This window comes from Capricornis sumatraensis, chromosome 10 (genome assembly GCF_032405125.1).
Source record: "Capricornis sumatraensis isolate serow.1 chromosome 10, serow.2, whole genome shotgun sequence".
NCBI classification, from domain to species: Eukaryota; Metazoa; Chordata; class Mammalia; order Artiodactyla; family Bovidae; genus Capricornis; species Capricornis sumatraensis.
The window spans coordinates 56,347,798-56,371,026 of NC_091078.1; the positions used below are offsets into that span (position 1 = coordinate 56,347,798).

The 23,229-nt window shown below is 45.5% G+C and overlaps 1 protein-coding gene across 1 annotated transcript in view; it reads left to right on the forward strand.

Moving 5' to 3' along the window:
• DCLK3 (doublecortin like kinase 3) overlaps window positions 1-23,229 on the forward strand; it is a 42,851-nt gene that overhangs the window by 2,998 nt on the left and 16,624 nt on the right. The window contains exon 2 of the mRNA XM_068983095.1: window positions 18,500-18,532. Within this exon, the coding sequence (XP_068839196.1) occupies window positions 18,500-18,532 (33 nt within the window). The remainder of the gene's footprint in view (window positions 1-18,499; window positions 18,533-23,229) is intronic.

Here is a 23,229-nt window from a genome sequence, read left to right on the forward strand (position 1 = left end):
TTGATTCATCAACAATTATTGGCCAAGCCCATAAAATCATTGCCCAGGGAGAGCTGGCAGTGTCTTGGGGAGAGTGGTATATGTAGAGGTATAGTGGTGTCGGAAGTAATGGGTATGACTGGGTGAAGGGAAATGAGATCTCTGGAAGGCTGGAAGATCTGGAAGGCTGTTCCTGAATGGCAGGGTGCCATCGAGTGTGTGGTGATGGGGATTACAACTGTTGAGTCCAGGAGAATTGCCTTCAAACCCTGACTCTGACTCTTCAGAGCTGTGTGATGATGGGCAAAGTACTCAACCACTCTGAACCTCAGTTTCCTCATCAGTAAGATGGATGTGAGTGAATTGTTCTGAGAATTCAGTGATATAAAACACTTCACATATATTATTATGATGAGAAAGTGTGTTTTTTATGAATTCTTTTTCATCTTTCAGTTTTATTGCAATATAATTGCATACATCAGTGCATAAAAGTATAGTTATTAAAGTTACCTATCAGGATGGAGTGATTCTGTTTGGGTACCTTGGGTCAGTTCAGTTCAGTTCAGTTGCTCAATCGTGTCTGACTCTTTGCGACCCCATGAATCGCAGCACACCAGCCCTCCCTGTCCATCACCAACTCCCAGAGTTCACCCAGACTCACGTCCATCGAGTCAGTGATGCCATCCAGCCATCTCATCCTCTGTCATCCCCTTCTCCTCCTGCCCCCAATCCCTCCCAGCATAAGAGTCTTTTCCAATGAATCAACTCTTCACATGAGGTAGCCAAAGTACTGGAGTTTCAGCTTTAGCATCATTCCTTCCAAAGAAATCCCAGGGCTGATCTCCTTCAGAATGGACTGGTTGGATCTCCTTGCAGTCCAAGGGACTCTCAAGAGTCTTCTCCAACACAGTTCAAAAGCATCAATTCTTCGGCGCTCAGCCTTCTTCACAGTCCAACTCTCACATCCATACATGACTACTGGAAAAACCATAGCCTTGACTAGACGGACCTTAGTCGGCAAAGTAATGTCTCAGCTTTTGAATATGCTATCTAGGTTGGTCATAACTTTTCTTCCAAGGAGTAAGCATCTTTTAATTTCATGGCTGCAATCACCATCTGCAGTGATTTTGGAGCCCCAAAAAATAAAGTCTGACACTGTTTCCACTGTTTCCCCATCTATTTCCCATGAAGTGATGGGACCAGATGCCATGATTTTAGTTTTCTGAATGTTGAGCTTTAAGCCAACCTTTTCACTCTCCTCTTTCACTTTCATCAAGAGGCTTTTTAGTTCCTCTTCACTTTCTGCCATAAGGGTGGTGTCATCTGCATATCTGAGGTTATTGATATTTCTCCCGGCAATCTTGATTCCAGCTTGTGCTTCTTCCAGTCCAGCGTTTCTCATGATGTACTCTGCATAGAAGTTAAATAAGCAGGGTGACAATATACAGCGTTGACGTACTCCTTTTCCTATTTGGAACCAGTCTGTTGTTCCATGTCCAGTTCTAACTGTTGCTTCCTGACCTGCATACAGATTTCTCAAGAGGCAGGTCAGGTGGTCTGGTATTCCCATCTCTTTCAGAATTTTCCACAGTTTATTGTGATCCACACAGTCAAAGGCTTTGGCTAGTCAATAAAGCAGAAATAGATGTTTTTCTGGAACTCTCTTGCTTTTTCCATGATCCAGCGGATGTTGGCAATTTGATCTCTGGTTCTTCTGCCTTTTCTCAAACCAGCTTGAACATCTGGAAGTTCACAGTTCATGTATTGCTGAAGCCTGGCTTGGAGAATTTTGAGCATTACTTTGCTAGCGTGTGAGATGAGTGCAATTGTGCGGTAGTTGAGCATTCTTTGACATTGCCTTGGGTCAGTGCCTCTCAAATGTTGAAAGTATATGAATCACCTGGGATCTTGCTAAAATGTTGGTTTTGACCCAGGTGTCTGGGGTCTGGTTCCACTTTTCTCACTAGCTACTCAGTTCTTCTTATTTAAAAATTTTATTTATTTATTTATTTATTTGGTTTCCCTGGGTTATGGCACACAGGATCTTTGATCTTCACTGTGGCATGTGGGATCTAGTTCCCTGACCAGGAATTGAACCTGGGCCCCTGCACTGGGAGCTCAGAGTCTTAGCCACTGGGCCACCAGGGAAATCCCATTCCTTAGTTCTTAAGTGTGGACCACACTTTGAGTACCAAACTCTAGGCTAAGGCCTGCCAGGTAAAGTTGAGTCCTTAGTGGGGGCTGAAGAGCACTGAGGTTGGGGAGATGATGAGGATAGTTCGGGCTTCTCAGAACCCCTCGTGTCTGGTCTGGAACTGGGGCAGAGACAGCTGGGACTTCCTGGAGCTTTTGCTCTTCAGTAAAGTGTTTTCTCTGGAGGGTGATGGATCTCAACTCAGCTTCCGTGCAGTACCTTAGGACAAGTCCTCTGGAGGAATCTTTTCCTGGCTGAATTGCCAAATGCTGCCTACTTCTGCGTGGTGGTCTTGACAGTGTGGAGATGAATAAGCCGCTAATCTTGCAACAGTGTGTTTGGGGGCAGGGTGGGGACAGGCATGTAAACATGTAATTATCACATGGCAAGAAAGCATTCTGTAGACTTCATGGGTAATGGTGACGGGGGAATGAAGGTTGGAAAAGGGAGGAAAATGTCCTGGTGGTAATTATATCTGAACTAGCTTTTGAAGGATGAATCACAATGGCAGGATGAGGAGTGTGGGGAATGGCATTCTAGGATTCAGTAACAGTATGAGCAAAGGTAAGGTGCCAAGAAGCAGTTTGGTGTGTTCAGGTCATTGAACTAAAAGTTGTTTGCAGCCTGGAGCCTGATGGGAAGGGCTTGTTCAGGGAGGTAGATGGCCATTTGTGAAGTCAGGATAAGCTAAGCTCGGCTGCAGTAACAAATCAAATTCATCCGCTAGTAGCTTCACCCAGCAACGGTTACTTCTCACTTGCACTGTGTGTTCTTTGTAGGCCACTAGAAGGCCGAGTTGACAGAGCGTCCCCTCTTGCTGCCACGCCATTTGGAAACATTGTCCCCTGTGTGGTCAGCAGTGCTGGATGAGATCACGGGAGGCTTGCTCTCGGGCTCTCCCGCGCTTCAGCCCGGAGCTGATGCTTTGCTGCTTGTGTTGCAGTCCATTGGCCAGAACCAGTGGTGAGAGGGGTGGGAAATGATGAGGGGTGTGTGCATGGGAAGGTCAGAGAATGTCACTGTCTCTCCCACATATGCTGTGTTTTGTAACTTAAAGCCTCATTCTGAGGGCCTGAGTTTCTCAAATGCGAGTAATATGTGAATTTATTTAAAGGAGAAAAAATGCGAGAGCGTCTAGTGGTGGCTAAAATTATTTTTATTACAGTGCAATTCAAATATGTGGTAGCCTTAAATATGTCTAAACTTTTCATATTTAGAGCTTCCTTATGACCATAAAACCAAAACAAATGTATGAATAAAATATCAACACAGCTACAAATTGAATAAATTCAGATTAACTCCATGAATTTAATGTGATGGATGAAGTCATTCTTGCTAAAACTAAATCACTGTTTCTGGGTGATTTTTCAGGTTCTTATGAGTTGGGGATGCTGTGTGCCGTGCCACGCAGGGCATGTGATGGCTCACTTCTCAGTTTCCTTTGTCTGATTTAAGTCTGATTGGTTGTTTTCTCACTAGCCTGTGACAATTAAAATAATATTGAAATAATAATTCTATTTCTTGTGACCAGCTACATCATAAATGCAAGAATTCACAGAGTGGAATTATGTGATAGCACTTGGTCATAACATCCTCATTCAGATGACCCAGAATATGTTTCTGTTGATTTTCTAGTAATAATCTTTAAAAAGAGAATCATTCAAGTGAAAGCACCAAGTTAAATAAAAAATACTTTTGGAAAATTGTGAACCCCCTTGAGTATATCTGTGGATTCCCCAGAATTTGAGAAACAGGTGGAAACCCACCGGAGTTGTTCAGTTGAGGCAGGAGAGGGACGACCCACTTTATGATTCAGAGACATCACTTTGTCCAGGGGTGTGGGAGGGGATGGGAAGGAAGAAAGGTGAGAGACAGATGGCTCAGGTCCCATGTAATGGGATGGGGGAGAAGGTACATGTAGGTAGCAAGGAGTTAAGGGAGTGGAGAGGAAGCATCAGATTTGAGACATTTAGGAAGTGGAGTCCCTAGAACTTGGAGATTCACCAAATGTGGACGGTGAAGGAAAGGATTGGGAGAAGGAGCTGACTCTTGGTTGTGGGGGTTGGAGAATGGAGGAAGTTGAGGGTGCCGCTGTCCCAGGAGAGGACCATATGCATCCATGGGAGGAGCAGAAGAGCTTTAGGGCAGACTGTGTCCAGCCACATCCATCACCCCACTTTTTCTAACTAACCAAAGCCCTCCTGAACCAATTTCTGAGAAGCTCTCGCATCTTGCGGTGTCCATTTTTCCCTCTTCAGGACATTTCACTAGTGTTTATTCGGAGGTTCTGAGTTAACCCGTCTCTTGTGCCTGCCACTTCTGATCCATTGGAGAAGGTCAGAATCTGCCAGGATCTGGCAACACTTTGCCTAATTAAACACACGTTTTTTGGTCTTCTGTATGTTGGAGGAAAGTGATAATTGTTTGAGAAAACTGGGGATGGTTTTGAGATTGAAGCTGTCATTCCATATCACGTGAGCTTGGTGATCTGCCTTCAGTTTCGAAGAGCACCAACGATTCACTTTCCGCTCTGTGGTTTTGGACAGGGAAGCTCAAAAAATTCTCTGAGGAGAGAGCAGGCGTGGTGCTGGTTAAATGGTCTCTAGGTAATTTTGCATCGAGAAGTATGGAAACTGCACTTTGCAGCAGAGGAGGGCAGAGAACATGAGGCCACCCAAACATACACGTGAAAAAAGTCACAAAAACAAACCTCTGTTGGCTAGAGTGAAATCTTGTATTAATGAAAGTTTTGGGCATTAATCAATTAATTTATTTTAGAAGTTGGCTTTATGTATTTTTAAATTTATTATGGTGGCTGCGCTGGGTCTTCGCTGAGCAGGGGCCTGCTCTCATCACAGTGAGCCAGGCTACTCTAGCTGTGGAGCGAGGGCCTCTCACTGCGGCGGCTTTTCTTGTGCGGGGCACAGGCTCTGGGACTCGCGGACTCAGTAGCTGCGGCTCGAGGGCTCGAGAGCTCGGACTCAGTTGTCGTGGCACGTGGGCTCACTTGTCCCACGGCATGTGGGATCTTCCCAGACCAGGGATCAAACCCCTGTCTCCTGCATTGGCAGGCAGATTCTTAATCACTAGACCACCAGGGAAGTCTCACATTAAGTAATTTGGAAGGTAACTTGGTATTTCCCTTCTGTATGAATTATTAACCTAATGCACCACCAAGAGCAAAAAGCTGCCGTAAGTGGCGTCCACCCTGTCTGTCCTCACACCTGACAGGTTTCCACTTGTCTCTTGGTCTCTACAGAGGCGTCACCTTCATGGCAGCACTTCCCAGGGCCTCCAGGGAGACATGCAGGCTTCCCTTGCTGGTTTTCTTTGGAACCTGTGTTCAGTGGTTTGTAAGCTAGTCCTACTGGTCCTCAGAGACCACATACTACATGCAAACAGGCTTAGAATGCCCAGGAACTGGTGGGGCATTTTTCCTAACAGCCATCTCCACACCCACAAGCTAGTCCAGGGCATCTTCAGGGAGCATCTTTGCACCTCAGGGCTGATTGGGGGAGCAGATCTCCCAGCAATAATGGCCTTGGTTTTAGAGGTGTCTTTCCAGGAGTGGCCTGGATGAAGCTGGTCGTTCAGTTTCATGTAGATGCTCTGTAGGTGTCAGATTGGCTGAAGAATCCTTTGGAGCTTGGGTCTTTACATCTGTGGCAGAGACAGTTGGTGTTCTCCAGGTACCCACATCTTCCCTTCTTTAGCAGATGCTGTGAGGCCCCACAGAGGATGAGATGGTTGCATGGCCCCGCCTCAGCCCCTGTCCTGACGCTTTTCCTGCAATGCACTGCAGCCCCGTTGGAGGGCTTTCCCTGGCTGCAAGGGGCATGGTTGGCCCAGAAGTGCTGGGAGGTTAGTGCTCCTGGGAGCAGCCCTGAACCACTGATGGGGGCAATGGGTAGATACATACCACAGTTCCCTGTCCCCCTGGTGGGCCAATCCATGGACATCCTCTGCCTGTTCTCCCCAGAGGTGCCCAGCAGGGCTGAGGCCAGGTTGCCCACAGCAGTGACCCGCTCATTCACCCTCTTTTACTGCCTCGTTTCTCCCGCCTCCTCCAGTATGTCCCAGGCTCCCCTCGCCCGGTCAGCCCAAAGCCTTCCCCCAGGCTCTGCTTTAGGTAGAGTCCAACCCAAGTTGAAGTCTGCTTTGGGGACAGTCCACCCCAAGACCCTTTGGGTTGGTTGGGTGGGTGGAAGTGCTGTGTGTCACTTCTCATGAGAGTGAGTAAGGGCCAGGGCACTACCATTGTGTCTCTCCCACCACTGCAGCAACCTGAGGACCTGAGGTGGAGGAACGTGCTCAGTCCAGTGGGACTGCACAGGAGCAAGAAGCTTCTATCATGGTAGCCACTGAGCTTCTTGGCATTGACTGGTTGAGGCACCTCACTACCTGACTCCCAGCATTGGCCCTGTCCCTGTGGGTAGGGTGGCATCACTAAAGTCAGTCCATCCTTTCTGATACATAAGAACTCTTGGGATCTTTCACCTGTGATCATCTTTAATGTTTCTGATTTCCAAACGTGTTCTCTCTTCAGTGGCTTGAAGAGATGGTACTTAATATTTACGTGCTTAAATATTAAGATGGTACTTAATATTAAAGTACCATTTATTTGTTTTTCTATGACCTGTAATTAATTCACCTTGAATTTATTTTGGTACATGCTTGTCAAATAAAAATCAAAGTTCATTGCATTTCCAGATTATTTTCCAATTGTTCCAGTATTGAATAAAAATCCTTCCCTTCTCAATTACTTTGTAATGATCCTTTATTATACATTAAATTCTTATGTGAGGTAGTATCTATTTTGGGACTACAGTTTTCTTTTTTGTGAAATTCAGCTTTTTGTGTGTAAGTACCAAGGCATTGTAATTATAGCTCTATAATATATTTTACTATCCTTATTACTCATTTCCCTCTTGTCTGTCTTTAAAAATTGCATTAGTGCGTAAATGACATCAAACCTACAAATCCCAATTGAAAAGAATTGATATGTTTAAGATATTAGGACTTCCCATTCTAAAACCGTTATTTAAATGGATATCCTATTTCCTGTCTCAGTTTTGTGATTTTTCTTATGGGCTTCCCTGATAGCTCAGTTGGTAAAGAATCTGCCTGCAATGCAGGAGACAACTCTGGTTCGATTCTTGGGTTGGGAAGATCCCCTGGAGAAGGGATAGGCTACCCACTCCAATATTTCTGGGCTTCTTTGGTGACTCAGACGGTAAAGCATCTGCCTACAATGCAGGAGACCTGGGTTCGATCCCTGGGTTGGGAAGATCCCCTGGAGAAAGAAATGGCAACCCACTCCAGTATGCTTGCCTGGAAAATCCCATGGACCAAGGAGCCTGGTAGGCTATAGTCCATGGGGTCCCAAAGAGTCGGACATGACCAAGCGACTAAAACTTATTGTTGATCATATGTATTTCTTGCTAACCTCATTCCTAGGAATTATATGTATGTTAACATTATGTATGTTCTTACTTTAAAATTGTTATTTTCCAACTGATTGTTGTTATATAGGAAAACTTAATATCAGTTCAGTTCAGTCACTCAGTCGTGTCCGACTCTTTGCAACCCCATGAATTACAACACACCAGGCCTCCCTGTCCATTACCAACTCCTGGAGATCACCCAAACTCATGTCCAGCGGTGATACCATCCAGCCATCTCATCCTCTGTCATCCCCTTCTCCTCCTGCCTCCAATCCCTCCCAGCATCAGAGTCTTTTCTGATGAGTCAACTCTTTGCATGAGGTAGCCAAAGTATTGGAGTTTCAGCTTTAATATTAGTCCTTCCAAAGAACACCCAGGACTGATCTTCAGAATGGACTGGTTGGATCTAGCAGTCCAAGGGACTCTCAAGCATCTTCCCCAACACCACAGTTCAAAAGCATCAATTCTTCAGTGCTCAGCTTTCTTCACAGTCCAACTCTCACATCCACACATGACCACTGGAAAAACCATAGCCTTGACTAGAGGGAACTTTGTTGGCAAAGTAATAGCTCTGTTTTTGAATATGCTATCTAAGTTTGTTATAACTTTCCTTCCAAGGAATAAGCGTCTTTTAATTTCATGGCTGCAGTCACCATCTGCAGTGATTTTGGAGCCCCCCCAAAATAAAGTCTGACACTGTTTCCACTGTTTTCCCATCTATTTGCCATGAAGTGATGGGACCAGATGCCATGATCTTCGTTTTCTGAATGTTGAGCTTTAAGCCAACTTTTTCACTCTCCACTTTCTCTTTCATCAAGAGGCTTTTTAGTTCCTCTTCACTTTCTGCCCATAAGGGTGGTGTCATCTGCATATCTGAGGTTATTGAGATTTCTCCTGGCAGTCTTGATTCCAGCTTGTGCTTCTTCCAGTCCAGCGTTTCTCATGATGTACTCTGCATAGAAGTTAAATAAGCAGGGTGACAATATACAGCCTTGACGTACTCCTTTTCCTATTTGGAACCAGTCTGTTGTTCCCTGTCCAGGTCTAACTGTTGCTTCCTGACCTGCATATAGGTTTCTCAAGAGGCAGGTCAGGTGGTCTGGTATCCCATCTCTTTCAGAATTTTGCACAGTTTATTGTGATCCACACAAAGGCTTTGGCTAGTCAATAAAGCAGAAATAGATGTTTTTCTGGAACTCTCTAATATAAATATAAGTACATTAAAAATGTTGGCCTTATAGTTGACCACTAGCTAATTGTATTCTGAAGTGAAAAACAGAAAACTTTCATTAGATTCCCTGTGCCCTAATTGCCTTAAGTGGCTCTGAATAAAGAAATGGATATATGCTAGAGTTGAAATGAACTCAAGGAGCTTCCCTTGAGCAGTCCAGTGGTTAGGACTCCACATTTCTATTGCAAGGGGCACGGGTTGAATCCCTGGCTGGGGGACTAAGAACTCACATACTGCGAGGTATGGTCAAAAAAAAAAAAAAGAAAAAGAAAAAAATTCAGGGAGCGAAGGAGGGATAGAGAGAAAAGGTGTACAAAGGAACTGGGCATTTGGCAGGAATCATCGGAGCCCACCCACAGTCTAAGCGCAGAGTTACAGATGCTGTGAGACAAATAGCTTGGGGTCACTGTGTTTTCTCTTTGAGACATCGTCTCTCAAGAATTTGAAAGTCGCTTGTAGGTGTCTCTAAGTGGTCTTAGACATCAGTAGCTCCAACATCACAGTCCTCCCTTTGATGACTGACCCTTGTTGGTAATAATCTGTTTTTATTTTGAGTCTGGATAATAAAAGATACCATCAGAGGCCACTGGCAGTGACAATCAAGACAGAACTGACAGGTCAGACTGGTTAAAGTAAAACAAAATAGAAGGAGTCCTTTTATTTTATTTACTGTGTTTGAGTTAAGAAAACCAAAATCATGGAAATGTTAATTTAAAAAGAAAAAAGGAGCTAGATGGAAGCTCCTTTTTCTTTGTAGAATTTGGAGTCAAGCGATGCCCAGGGGTGGCAGACCTCCCCAGCAAACTAATTATGAGGAAGTGCCCAAGTGCAAGGTTATGTGTGCTGTGCAGCAGCTTTTAGAACCTCGAGTGCTTTCTCTTTAATGCCACTAATATTAAATTTAGAATTCCCAGGTGTTGCTCATTTTCTACAAGAACAGTAAAACTGAGGAGGTTTGCTGGGGGTTTTGTTTGTTTGTTTGTTTGTTTTTATTATGGTTTGCTGGTTTTGAAGACTGTCTTTGCCAAAGCAGACCTGTAGCATGAAAGAAAAACAGGAATCCACACCTGCATTAAGGAGAAACGGGGGATAAGTAAAAAGTCTGAGACCCAGTGGAAAGACCCCTGCGGGTTCCGTGTCCTCAGGAAGGTTTGTCAGTTACTGGCTTTTTTTCCACTTGCTTTGTCTCTAGTACGGAGCAAAGACATCAGCGGCTGCCTGGTGCTGTAAGTTTCCTGTGCTTTCTTCATCAGAGGACAAAGTAGGTGTCCTTGCTAAGGGGTTTTTCTAGAAAGGCAAGTGGAGCGTTTGTGTCGAGGTGGGGAGGGGTGGGTTCGGAGGCAGACTGGGCCTCTTTTGTCTCAGCTTGTTCCCTATGGTCATACACACCACGTGTGGGTGTCAGGTGTTCTTAAGTGAGGATGTTCACCGAGGGAAAAAACATGTATAGTGGATTTTTATCCTAATTGCCTTTTGTTTTTAATGAAACGTGAGAGAAGGAATGCCTTCTACGTAGGAATTTTGAAAAATGCCACCAAACACAAAGCACTTAGTGCTCATTCTTATTTTAAAATTGAAAGACTTCTTAGGATTTCCCTGGCAGTCCAGTGGTGAGGACTCCACACTTCCACTGCAGAGGGTGAGGGTTCAATCCAGGTCGGGGAGCTAATATCCCACATGCCTTGCAATGTGGTTCTACCCTCAAAATAAAATAACAAAATGTAAAGATCTCTCATAATTTGGGGCAGTGGTGGGGACCTATGTTCCCTGGAAGCGGACCCTGAGGTAGGGATTTCTGTGCAGGTGACTTTAGCGGGAGGGCTGACAGGAGAAGGAGGTGGGGGAATAAGGTGAGCAAGGGATGCAGCTAAGCAAGGATGTGGTCTCAGCTGGGAGTGATGGGGCTTGCACTGCCTCAAGGAGCTGGTCTCCCTGTGGGGTAAGGGCCCTGTCTTTGTACCCTTCCCGTCCCCATCAATCAGAAGAGATGGCAGGTGGCAGCTGCCGCCTGGTAAGGGCGTCTGAGTGGGCACTTGCAGCATCCATGACTGAGGAGCTGTCAGTAGATTCGGGGGCAGAAACAGATAAAAAAAATCCTGAGTACAGGATTGCCTTGATCACCTGGCCCATTCTGAGAATTGTGAACTCGACTGCGAGGCTGTTTTCCTAAAAACGACTATGGATTTGTTAGGTTCATTCCTGCAATACCTGTTTACGGACAGTCTGCCACAAGCTTGCCATCAGGGCTGGATGTTTGGAATCTTGCCAGGCAAGTCCCATTTACTTAATAGGCTTCATCCCTGCAAATCACGTATTTTTGGGCAAGTGTCAAGAGACGGCATTACAAGGGAGCCTGAAGAAGCTTAACCCCAAATGGAGACGCCAGAGCCGCCAAGGTTTACCTCTATTAAGGCTAGGAAGGAAGCAGCCTTTGTGAAGAGTATTTGTAAATGATCTCTCAAAAGGCCTAGATGTGGCAGTGGGGCTGTTTGAGGGAACCATGTAAGTTTCTACTCACTGAGACTGGCATTTTTACATCTATATTTGTTTATCTGGCTGCATCGGATCTAAGCTGTGACCTGCAGAATCTTCAGTCTGGTTGTGGCACGCGGGATCTTTCGTTGCGACAAGCCAACTCTTGGTTGCAGTCTGTGGCCTCTCGTTCCCCAATCAGGGAGTGAATATGGGCCGCCTGCATTGGGAGCCCAGAGTCTTAGCCACTGGACCAGCAGGGAAGTCCCGAGATCGTCTTCTTAGAAGGAGAGCTGTTGCTTTGGTGCCACTGTTGTCAATCTGATTTAACTACGAGGTATTGAGTGCTTACTCTGTGTAGGTGACCTTCTGTCTGTCATCTTGTTACCATCTTTACCTCCTGTCTCCTGGGAGGTGGGGCTGGTGCTGGCCGTGCAGGCTCCCTCGGCAGTGAGAAGCACCAGGTACTCTGCCAGCAGAGGTGCAGTTGAGGACCCTTGTGGCTCTGATACTTGGGTTGGGCACTGGGCTGGAGCTTTATAGTATTAAATTCCTATTGGATGCAGTCAGAGTCCCTGCAATGTGACTTCCCTACCTTCCAATGAGAGGAAAACCAAGTCCAGTGTTAATTCCCTAAAGGAAGAAGAGGTTGTACCTTAATCTGCTTTCCCCCAGCATCATTCTTTGTTTGGAATCTTAATTCACTTTGGGGAGGTTTGTTTTTTTTTTTTTGTTTTGTTTTTTTAGCTCATCCTGTCTACAGGGATCAGGGCTCACTTGCTTATTGCCAGTTGCAGGAACACTGGGTGACATTATTTTGCCCAGTTGGGATGTTGGCTGGCTTAATAACTGGAGCAGAGTTAAACGGAGGCTGCTCTGCCTAGGCATTGTTGCCTGTTGATGAGTCTGAGTCCCACTTTGTTTCCTCTGGCTGACCCCATGAGTTTTGCTTTATTCCATGGTTACAAATGACTCCCCCAAACCTGTCTGAACTGTTGCTCAGAAAGATTCAGGGTCTGTGGAAGAACAGTGTTTCAGTTCTTACTAGCTGGCTGTGGGGCTTGGGCTAATTGTTTAACCTCTCTGGTCTACAGTCATATCTAAAAATTGAGGGTGTTGGACTATTGGCTCTTTTAATTCTGATACCCACAGATTTTTCACCTACATGGCCTTTCCCTTCAACACATGGTCCTTCTTAAGAACCTTCTTTGTATCTTTCTTAGATTGATCCATGACATTGCTTTTGTTTACAAAAGATGAATATTTCCATATAAGCAATTTCTGAGAATTTTTACCAGTAAATCCAACCAATCATGTAATGACCATACCTTAAATATTTATATAAAGTTCTTCCTCAGTCTGGTGTATCTAAACCTCAGGTAGGGACTTCCCTGGCAGTCCAGGGCTTAAAGACTCCAAGAATCCAATGCAGGGGACGTGGATTTGATCTTTACTCAAGGAACTAAGATCCCGAATGCAGTGCAGCACAGCCAAGAAAAATAACATAAACCTCAGGTAAATAGCACAGTGGAGCTACTTAGGGTATTTATTTCTTCTTGAGTGAACTTTGGTAACATGTCTCTTTCAGGGAATCCACCCATTTCATTAAGTTGTCTTATTTATTGGCTCAAAATTATTCATCATATTCCTTTATTATTATTTTACATAAGCAGCCCCAGTGTTTTTCAAATGTGCCATTTCTCCTATATATGAATGAAAATTATATATATATTTGGAACATTTACTCTTGAATCATTTTACTTGCTTGCTATTTAATTATACGTTGCACACGGAGGTTGTCTTACAGAGAAGTCAAAATCGTTTAAAAACTACTTTCTAAAAATCCACAAACTCTTTGCTTCCTCTGTGCTTACAGTAATGGCAGGTCTTTGGTTTTTGTGTTTGGGGCTGTGCCATGCAGCTTGTGGGGCCTTAGTTCCCCTACCAGGGATTGCACCATTGCCCTTGGCAGTGAAAGCACAGAATTCTAACCAGTAGACCACCAGAGAATTCCCAGTAATGGATAGTGGAGGTCTGTGCCTGCCCCTCAGATATGCATCTTATAATGAGGGATGAGAGTGAACAGGGAGGTGCTGGTGGATGGTACAGATATACCAACTGTCTTTACATCACTCTGAGATCCGTCCAACCAGAGCACAGAGATGCAGAAATGAGTAAGGTATGCTCATCTCTCTAGAAAAAAGACAATGGAGGCATTGCTTTTAGAGTGATTGCCACAGGGACTTCCCCGGTGGTCCAGTAGTTACGACTCTGCTTCCAAGGCAGGGGTGCAGGTCCTATCCCCGGTCAGAACTAAGGTCCTATATGCCGTGGAGTGTGGCAGAAATAAAGAACGGTTACTGCTCCTCACCCATAGGGATAGAGTACGGTAAAGCTCTGTCTAGCCCAGTGTTTGAATGTTGTTCTGATGCAGGTGGGTAGAGACCAGTGGGCCGGCGAAGGCTTTGTGGTGTGATCACCAGACAGAAGAAGGAAAATACAAAGTCTGGCAGGATCAAGTCCGCTGGAGATGGGTCTCAAGGTGGGATGTAGTTTAGCTCTCCCTTTCCAAATAAACGCACCCCCTTGAGCCTCCTTGAACAGTCCTGAGAGAAGCAAAACCCCAGCCCCAGTCAAGGTTATTGTGAATCTCTGAGCTGCCACAAATCGGGATTAAAAATCCAGGTCATAGGAAACCACAACCCTCCCTGGGAGCTGTGCCCTCTTGTAATTTAACTGAGTGAGAGGTGATACCCTAGACGTGGGTGAGCTGGGGAGTGTTGGAAGAAACATTAAACCCAGGAGTCAGCCTGAAAGAGAAGCTATCCCCAGCGGAAGCGCCGGTCAAAGCCAACTGGCATTGGATGTCACAGAGAAGGACCGATGGAGGGACAGAGTGGGACACAGAGGGACACAGAGCAGCGGACAAAAAGAGGACCGTGAAGGCTTCGTGCGATGGAATGAGCAGAAGGCGGGAGAAGGGTTCATCTGGACAAACCGCGGGTGGAGAGAAGGTTATTTGTTGTGGCTACTGAGATATCTGAAGCTCACCAGCCTGGGAGCAAACGAGGTCGAGTTAATATTAATGCCCAGCATGGGGTCCCAGCGGCCCCTCCTGTTCTCACAGGATGTCAGCCAGCATCCTCAGGGTCCCCCCTGGGGAGGATGTCACCTCATCCTCAGGTGCACCAGGATGAGCATCCTCAGGATACTCAGGTGCACCAGGGCTCCGGTTCTTCCTCCATTCGTGATTCACTCCTCACTTCCCTCTGCTTTGCTGTCCCCTGGCTGCCAGGGTGTTCCCAGGGCCCTACCTTGCCCCCTTCTGCTGCGCCCCCTTCCTGTAGCTTCTCTCTATAGCTTAGGCCTATAGCTGTGCTTCTCAAAGTGTGGTCCAGGGGCCAGCAGCATTATCTCACCTGGGGACCTTGTTAGAGCTGCAGAATCTCGCCCCACCCTCCACCTGGACTGACTGTATTAGGATCTGCATTTTAACATGGTCCCTGGGGGTGTCACAATTAGCATTTGAGAAGCCCTGCCAAATGGGAGCCGCTGGTTTTACCACTTTAGCAGGATGCTCAAAGGAAGCAGGTCAGTGACAACAGGGAAAAGTTCACACTTCAGTCCTGGATCCTTTTTGTCTTGGGATGACCTGGGACGTCTGAGGAGAGAGGAAAATACCTTCTGGCTTGCATAAGCAGGAGGATTCTTCAGACAAAATAAAGCTAGCAGAGAAGAAAGCGGGAACTGTGAGGTGCTGATGAAATGGGACCAGATCAGGGTGAGCCAGAAAACTGAGGGGGTGAGGATGAGAGATGTTGAGGGGGTCAGAGATGAGATTTAAAATGAAGAAAGACACGTACGCTGGTTCACTTTAGAATCCCCTTGTAAACATCAGAGGCACCGCATAATATGCATCACAATTTCAAGGTAGCTGGGACAGTAAATGTCATCATTAAATCAACGAGTACCTTGGGAAAAATATATCAGACATCTGTTCTAACAAGGACTGGCAAACATCCCTCACCCAGAGTCCCTAGAGAGCTTTTGTGCCAACATGCTGGGAGGCACTTGGAACTGGCACAAGAAGGTTAGCAGATAAGAGAGAACCCCAAACCTGGGACTTTTCTGAGATGAGAGCAGGAGAAAGTCTTTCTAATTACTCTGATCCTGATGTCCTGTCGGTAATAAAGATTAATTAGCGACGACATTAGAGTGTCATCGGTGATGACAGACAGTAAATAGCAGCATTTTATTACCTTACCCTTGTTAATTTTCCCGGCTTTGATCAATACAGACATTGCCCAGGCTTCCTAGTTACAAAACAGTAACTAGGCTTAGTAAAAGGCTGCGTTCCAATTTTTTATTCGTTTAGGAAAACCCTCCTTGGGATGTTTGCATAATCAAATGTAAGTTCGCAAATGTTTCTCCTGCCTCAGATTTGCATATGAGCAAAATGAGTTTGTTCCCAAACAGCCCCTGGAAAACTCCCAGGACAAATGATTACTCAGTGAAAAGGAAAATGATTTCAGCCAATTCTGCTTCCTCTCCATAGACAAATGGAAGTGAATCGTCTCTTAGCACTGCCTACTGAGGCCACCAGTAATCAGTCTTTTGACACCATCAAGGAATAAGAGGTTGATAAAGGGAAAGAATTTCAAGTGGAGCTTCCCTGTTAGGAAGGAAGATTCCATGTCATTCGATGCATTGCATGGACTTTTTTGTTGCCTTGCTTATTAACCAGATGTTTTAAAACACCAATTTCCACTTCTTTTAATACTCAGAATTTGTAAATGGTTAAAGAGTGATCATGTATTATTTATGTCCTATAGCAACTTGGGTATGATTCTCATATTTCTTTTTCTAGTATGTTACCCCACTCCAGTACTCTTGCCTGGAAAATCCCATGGATGGAGGAGCCTGGTAGGCTGCAGTCCATGGGGCCGCTAAGAGTCGCACACGACCGAGCAACTTCCCTTTCACTTTTCACTTTCATGCATTGGAGAAGGAAATGGCAACCCACTCCAGTGTTCTTGCCTGGAAAATCCCAGGGACGGGGGAGCCTGGTGGGCTGCCGTCTATGGGGTCGCACAGAGTCGGACACGACTGAAGTGACTTAGCAGCTTAGGAGCCAAGGCGAGAATTCCAAAGTGGATGCTGACCTTAGGCATAGTTTTTCTTTGTGGTGTAATTTAGACCTATGGGTTATGGCTTAAAATGATTAGGAAGGGACTTCCTTGGTGATCCAGTGGTTAAGACTCAGTGCTTCCAAGGCAGGGGGCTTGGGTTCGATCTTTGGTTGGGGAACTAAGATCCCACGTGCCTCAGAAGCAGAGCCAAAAATAAATAAATAAATACAAATGTACCGCATTTTTAAAAAATGACTAGGAAATGGTACACTCCTTTTCTTCTCATGAAAGGATATAAGTAAAAGATTCATGTTAGCAGTATATTTTCATTGTGTTTTTTTTTTTTTCCTTGACCCTAAACTTGATGATTAGCAGTCTGGACAAAATAATGATAAATGATTGGATAAGAAACTGGGTTCATGTGAATTCCAGTCATTTTGGTAGCCTTTTCAGTGTAAAAAAGTGTAGGGCTGACCCTTGTGGAATGAGGTTACATTAATTCATCTGAGTTGTGGCAGTAGCGAGGAGGCACAGTTGCTTGGAGCCAAACCCATCAGAAGTAATAACAGCAAAATGCTTTCGCAGTTACTGAGTTTATTGGCTCAGACCAGTCAGAGAATCCTAGGATCAGTGAGCAGGAAGTTTATCTACCCACAGGAGCCGGATACTTAGATCTGCCCGGGTGTTTCTCTTAATATCCTGTTCCTACTGGTTTTCTGTTTCAGTCGCTACTTAAATGACAAATTCACCCTGCCGAGTCACATTTAGCATCATGTCCTCTTCGCCCTTGACATGTATGTGGATTGGGAGGAAACCGAAGGTTATGAGACCTGTTCTGTTGGAGAGGAAAGCCCACTCTATGCCAAACAGCATGCAGAGGTGAGGTGCCAGAGTTAGCCCACGTGGAAGAGGGCTCAGAGAGGTCACATAGTGTTCCCAAGGTCACACAGCTACTCAGAGCCTGGTAGGACCAGGATTTAAATGAGAGCTTCTGGCCCCGTGTTCACATTCTTTGTGCAACTCGGAAAGGAAGCTTCACAAAACTCCGAAGAAATACACTCCTCTTCCCTCCCTGTATCATCTGTCCTTGGCAAACGCTACCTTGTCACATTTCCTGGTAGTCAGTGGATGTCTGTGACCGTGTTTTCTTTCACCTCACTTGTTTCATCTAGTTAAGGTCTGTTGTGGGATGTCTACCAGTGCGGAAACTAGAAACGCTCAATTATTTGCAAGGAGAGCCGGAAGCCTGAGACCTGATACGCATCCTGAAGTTAGTACTGGAAAAGGGTTTCCCCAGTCTCACATGCTTATTATATATCCTGGGACAGGGGAAGGGAGTTTGCATAATTCATGGTCTCTGCTTTTGATGAGGCTGAGTTTAGTTGAGAGGGGGAATATTTACACCTTTGAAGATGAAGTAACAGTGAGCTGAGGTGTGCAGAAGGAAGGGCCTCAAGCATTCATGTGAAACGTTGCTTTAATGAATGAACAGAGCTTCAGAAGAGGGAGCGGTGACTGTGAACTTGTGAGGTCAGGGAGGGTGTGGTGGTGGATGCGGGTCTTAGGTCTCACGTGATGGTGAGGTTTGGATGGGTGGGAGGAGTGAGGATGCCAGGAGACAGCAGTGAACCATCCTGAAGAGAGATCTTCATTCCCTGCCCAAGACCTGAACCTGGGTAGCCTGGATGAACAGCCGGAACCCTAGCCGCTATGCCATCGGGAGCAAAAGGCTAGAAACAAAGTTCCCCTCACTCTTGCCGTGTTTGAAATAGGAATTTCTCAAAGTGCAAAAACTGTAAAAACAGGTACAAAGCTTATTATCATAGATACAGTATAGCATGTGGGAGAGCACACAGAGAAACATTGTGTTTATTTAAGACTGAAGCAAGGCAGAAATACAACCCGGAGAGAAGGGGTATGGGCGCCTTCCCCAATGAGGAAGAATGCAGTAAAGAGGCAATTAAATCACATATATCAGGCAGTCCTTCCGGATCTTTGTTTACCTTTGGCCAGTTATTTCATTTCTTTTCCTACACCTGACCTGTTCTAGGACCCACCCTTCCAGCGCCCCCTGCCCCCCGCCCGATATGTATGAGCAGCTTTTTTGCCAAGATGGATTCCAGCGCAGAGGCCAGTGGGAGGTTTGACGACATTTATTACGAGATGGCCCACCCTCATTTTTGACCCATGCATGTGCAGTTGGGGAGTTTTCTCTGACCTCATGAGCAGACTTCTTATCTTTACTCCAGCAGAGCTCAGCTCCTGCCATTAACTTTGTGCTTGGAGCATCTGCGGAAAACAAAGCTTCAATTTTACTCCATTTGACAAACTCCAGCTGCTCTGCCCAGGGGCCCATCTATCTCCTACCCAGGTAGAGTGGGGTTGGGATGGGTGAGGTGCCGCTACAAGAGGGAGCACCTTCCATGTCAAGCTGAAGAGTTTGAGTTTGACCCTCAGAGATGATAATAAGGAGCTCCCGAAGGCTCTTAAGGAGACAAGTGGCTTTGAGAAAGTTCTGCTCCTGCATGGGCTTGATGGGTGCTGGGGAAAACCCTATAAACATTTGTCTGAGGCAAAAGCAGCGGTATTGTCAAACTGAGGTCAGTTTATGTTGTGGTAGGAAATTAACAGAAAAATGGTTCCACAAGGGCATCCTTTCCTGTGCCCTTCCTGGAAACTGCCAACTGGTGGCTGAGGACTGGGAATGAGGACGCTTAATTTTTACTATGCCTACTTTGATTAACTATTGTTAGTGTAGAGACAGAATAGGGGTTATTATCCAAGATAGTGCTAGGTTGAGCCATATGAAATTTCCCTTTTCAGGTAATTGTTGAACTTCCCCTTTAAGGTAAGTTGTGGTTCAGTCGCTAAGTCATGTCCGACTCTTTGTGGCCTCATGGGCTGGCAGCGTGCCAAGCTTCCCTGTCCTTCACTATCTCCCAGAGTTTGCTTGAACTCATGTCCATTGAGTCAGTGATGCCATCCAATCATCCTCTGAGATGTAATTGGTAGAACTGCTAGCAATTTTATACGGTTCTACTTAATTGATTTTGTCAGTTGTTGGAGATGCGTGGACATGGTCAGATTATCTGGGTAGGTCCTGGATAGTGCTGCTTACAGTCAGCCCCAAAGTCCTCAGGGCACTATTTTCCTTGGGCGATGGAGCTGATCCTGGAGATTGAACTCAGGGTCCCAGGGATGTGCTAGGCTGTTCCTCTCCAGGCTGTTTGCTCTTCTTGCCGATGGACCAGGCATTCAGAATCTCCTGATTTTTTCTCTTCCCTTTAAAGAAGAAAAATCTGCCCTGGACTAAGAAATTTAAAGGAGGAAGGAGGGCTTGTGGAAGAGAAGATAAAAATAATCGCATCTTGAGGTTGTGTTTCCCAGGATGCCCCAGTAGCATGATACAGATAAAACTAGAAGTGCTACCTTTGTAGCTCCGAGTGATGTTGCGGGGGAGGGGTACCAAGTTCTCACCCTGGCTCTAAGTCACAGAGGTTTTCAGGGGGTTTGAGAATACCTGGGCAGTGGGCTGCGCATGCGTGATGGTGGTGTGGCAGAGACTGCGCTGTGCTGTCTCCACATCTTTTGTGCCCGCGACCTGGGTTGGGGGCCACACCCGTGGAGCCTTTCCTGGATTCAGGGATGGAGTGAGCCCAGAGTGCTCTCCTAACCACCAAGAAGGAGGATGTATTCTGAGTTAGGGTCTGCTGGAACCAGCTGGGGCACAGCCATCCCAGGGCAGGGCCACCTCGCCCCCATCCCGACTCTGGGTACCACAGGCCAAGTCATCTACCACTGCACCCGGACTCTGAAATCTCACTATCTCGGACCTTGAGTTCTCATCATGACTTGCCTCTGTCATCCTCAGTCACCACAGAATATGTGACCCACAGTGATTGTCTTTCTCCAAGAGTACTATTGTATGTCTTCTGGGATGGGACCTTCCTAGACTTTCGCTGGGCCCCTCCTGAACCCCCTTCCGTGCTAAACTCTAATGTATTCACGGAATGCTCCCTGTCCTGGTTCTGCCCTGAACCTTTCCTGGAATTGTTTGCTCACTCAGTCCCATCCAGCTCTTTTGGATCTCATGGACTCTAGCCTGCCAGGCTCCTCCATGCATGGGATTCTCCAGGCAAGAATACTGGAGTGGGTAGCCATTTCCTTCTCCAGGGGGTCTTTCTGACCCAGGGATCAAATCCATATCTCCTGCTTGGCAGGCAGATTCTTTACCACCTGAGCCACAGCATGTTTCCCCTTTCCTTAGCCTGACAAATGTATTGAGGGTCGCACTCTGTAAGAAGCACCCTAAGGGAAACAAATGAAAAGACTTAGTCCCTCTGTGTCGGAGAAGGCAACGGCACCCCACTCCAGTACTCTTGCCTGGAGAACCCCATGGACGGAGGAGCCTGGTAGGCTGCAGTCCATGGGGTCACTAGGAGTCGGACACGACTGAGTGACTACACTTTCACTTTTCACTTTCATGCATTGGAGAAGGAAATGGCAACCCACTCCAGCGTTCTTGCCTGGAGAATCCCAGGGATGGGGAAGCCTGGTGGACTACAGTCTATGGGGTCACAAAGAGTCGGACACGACTGAAACAACTTAGCAGCAGCAGCAGCAACAGTCCTTCTGTGTACGGGCATTTGAGGGTCACCTTTCTTGCCATCCTTCCTGTTTCCTGAGGAAACGGGAACGAGTGCAACTCCTGGAGACCTCTCCTCTTGCTCTCTCAGCATCAACCTTCTCAGCCGAAAATGGAGGCAAATCAGGGGGATTATGAGAAGAAAGGAATGACAGATCTCTGTAAATAAATAGTTTAACTGTAAACGTGACTGGTAAGCTTATAAAGTCATGGCATGTGGGAAGAATCAGTAGGGCCACACTTGTCATCTAATCAGACACCTGTGTCTGGATGGAAATCATCTCAGAACAGATTGTCTGTTATAATTAAAAACCAAAAAAAAACACAAAAAACCCCACAACATTCTGTCAATATGCTGGGCCAAATTGCCCATCCTGGCAAAACTGGAGTGTCTGCTACAACTCAGATGTGCTTAAAAATAATCATTTAAAACTTCTTAAAGGAAGCCTAAATGGCAGGTTCCTGCATGTAGGATGTGACATAGGGGTCCTATGGGGCAACTTTAATAATTTGCAGCCCATCCTTGGGTTTTAACTGAGTTCCATATTCTATCACTTTCCTGTTTCCTTTTCTACCCTGGGCAGAAATGAAAATTAAACCACTTTTGTCTCAAATACAGTTATACCTTGGAGCTGTTGCGAGTTCAATTCCTGAGCACTGCAATAAAGTGGCTATCCCAGTGTTTTTGATTTTGCAGTACATATAAAAGTTATGTTTATACTCCACTGTTGTCTATTAAGTTGCCCATGGCATTATGTCTTAAAAAAAACAATGTACAGGGAGTTCCCTGTTGGCCAGTGGTTATGACTCCATGTTCCCAATGCAGGGGCCCAGGTTTGATCCCGGGTCAGGGAGCCAGATCCCACATGTCTGTCACAACTAAGACCTGGAGCAGGAGCCTATTATACAGAGTGAAGTAAGTCAGAAAGAGAAACACCAATACAGTATATTAACACATATATATGGAATTTAGAAAGACGGTAACAACAATCCTATATGCAAGACAGCAAAAGAAACACAGATGCAAAGAACAGACTTTTGAACTACGTGGAAGAAGGGGAGGGTGGGATGATTTGGGAAAATAGCATTGAAACATATGTATTACCATACGTAAGATAGATGACCAGTGCAAGCTCGATGCATGAAGCAGGGCACTCAAAGCCTGTGCTCTGGGATAACCCAGAGGGAGGGAGTGGGGAGGGAGCGGGGAGGAGGGGTCAGGATGGGGAGACACGTGTGCACCCGTGGCTGATTCATGTTGATGTATGGCAAAAACCACTGCAATATTGTAAAGCTATTATCCTACAATTAAATTGATTAATTAAAAAAAATAAATGTGTTCAGTTCAAGGAAAGAAAGAAAAAAAAAGACCTGGAGCAGCCAAAAAAAACAGGTACATAGCCTAATTTAAAAATACCTTACTGGTTATTAAAAAAAAAAGCTAACTATCATCTGAGCCTTCAGTGAGCCATAGGAGTAACATCTAAGGTCCCTGGTCACAGATCACCATCACAAATATGACAATTATGACCAAACTTGAAATATTGTGCAAGTTACCAAAATATGGCACAGAGACACGAAGTGAGCAAATGCCATTTGGTAAAATGGTGTCCATAGACTTGCTTGACCTGGGGTTGCCACAAACCTTCAATCAATAAAACATGTAATATCTTCAACGCGTAAGAAAGTGGAGCACAATAAAATGAGGTAAAGCTGGGTATGTCTGACCAGGAAATACAGTCTTGTTTTATTCGTTTATTCAGTTTATCAGGAAACATCATGAGAATGAGCACATTCTCATTATTAAAGCTCTGAAGAATAAAATTACTTTGATTTCCTTCTTTCCTTTTTTTGATAATGAGAGAAAAACACATTTGGAGAAGACTACCATGTCATTTCGGCTACCAGAATGAAATGATCATACAAGAGAGATATTAAGATCACAAGGATAGTATTAATAACTGACAATCACTGTGCCCTTACTATGTGTCAAGCTCAAGTGAGTCATAATCATTTTCTCATTTACTCTCTCCCAAAATCCTGGGAGGAAGGTGTTATCATTCTCACTTAATACGTGAAAAAATAAAAATAAAAAACAGATTGTGAGTAATTTGTCCAAGTTCACAAATAGGGTC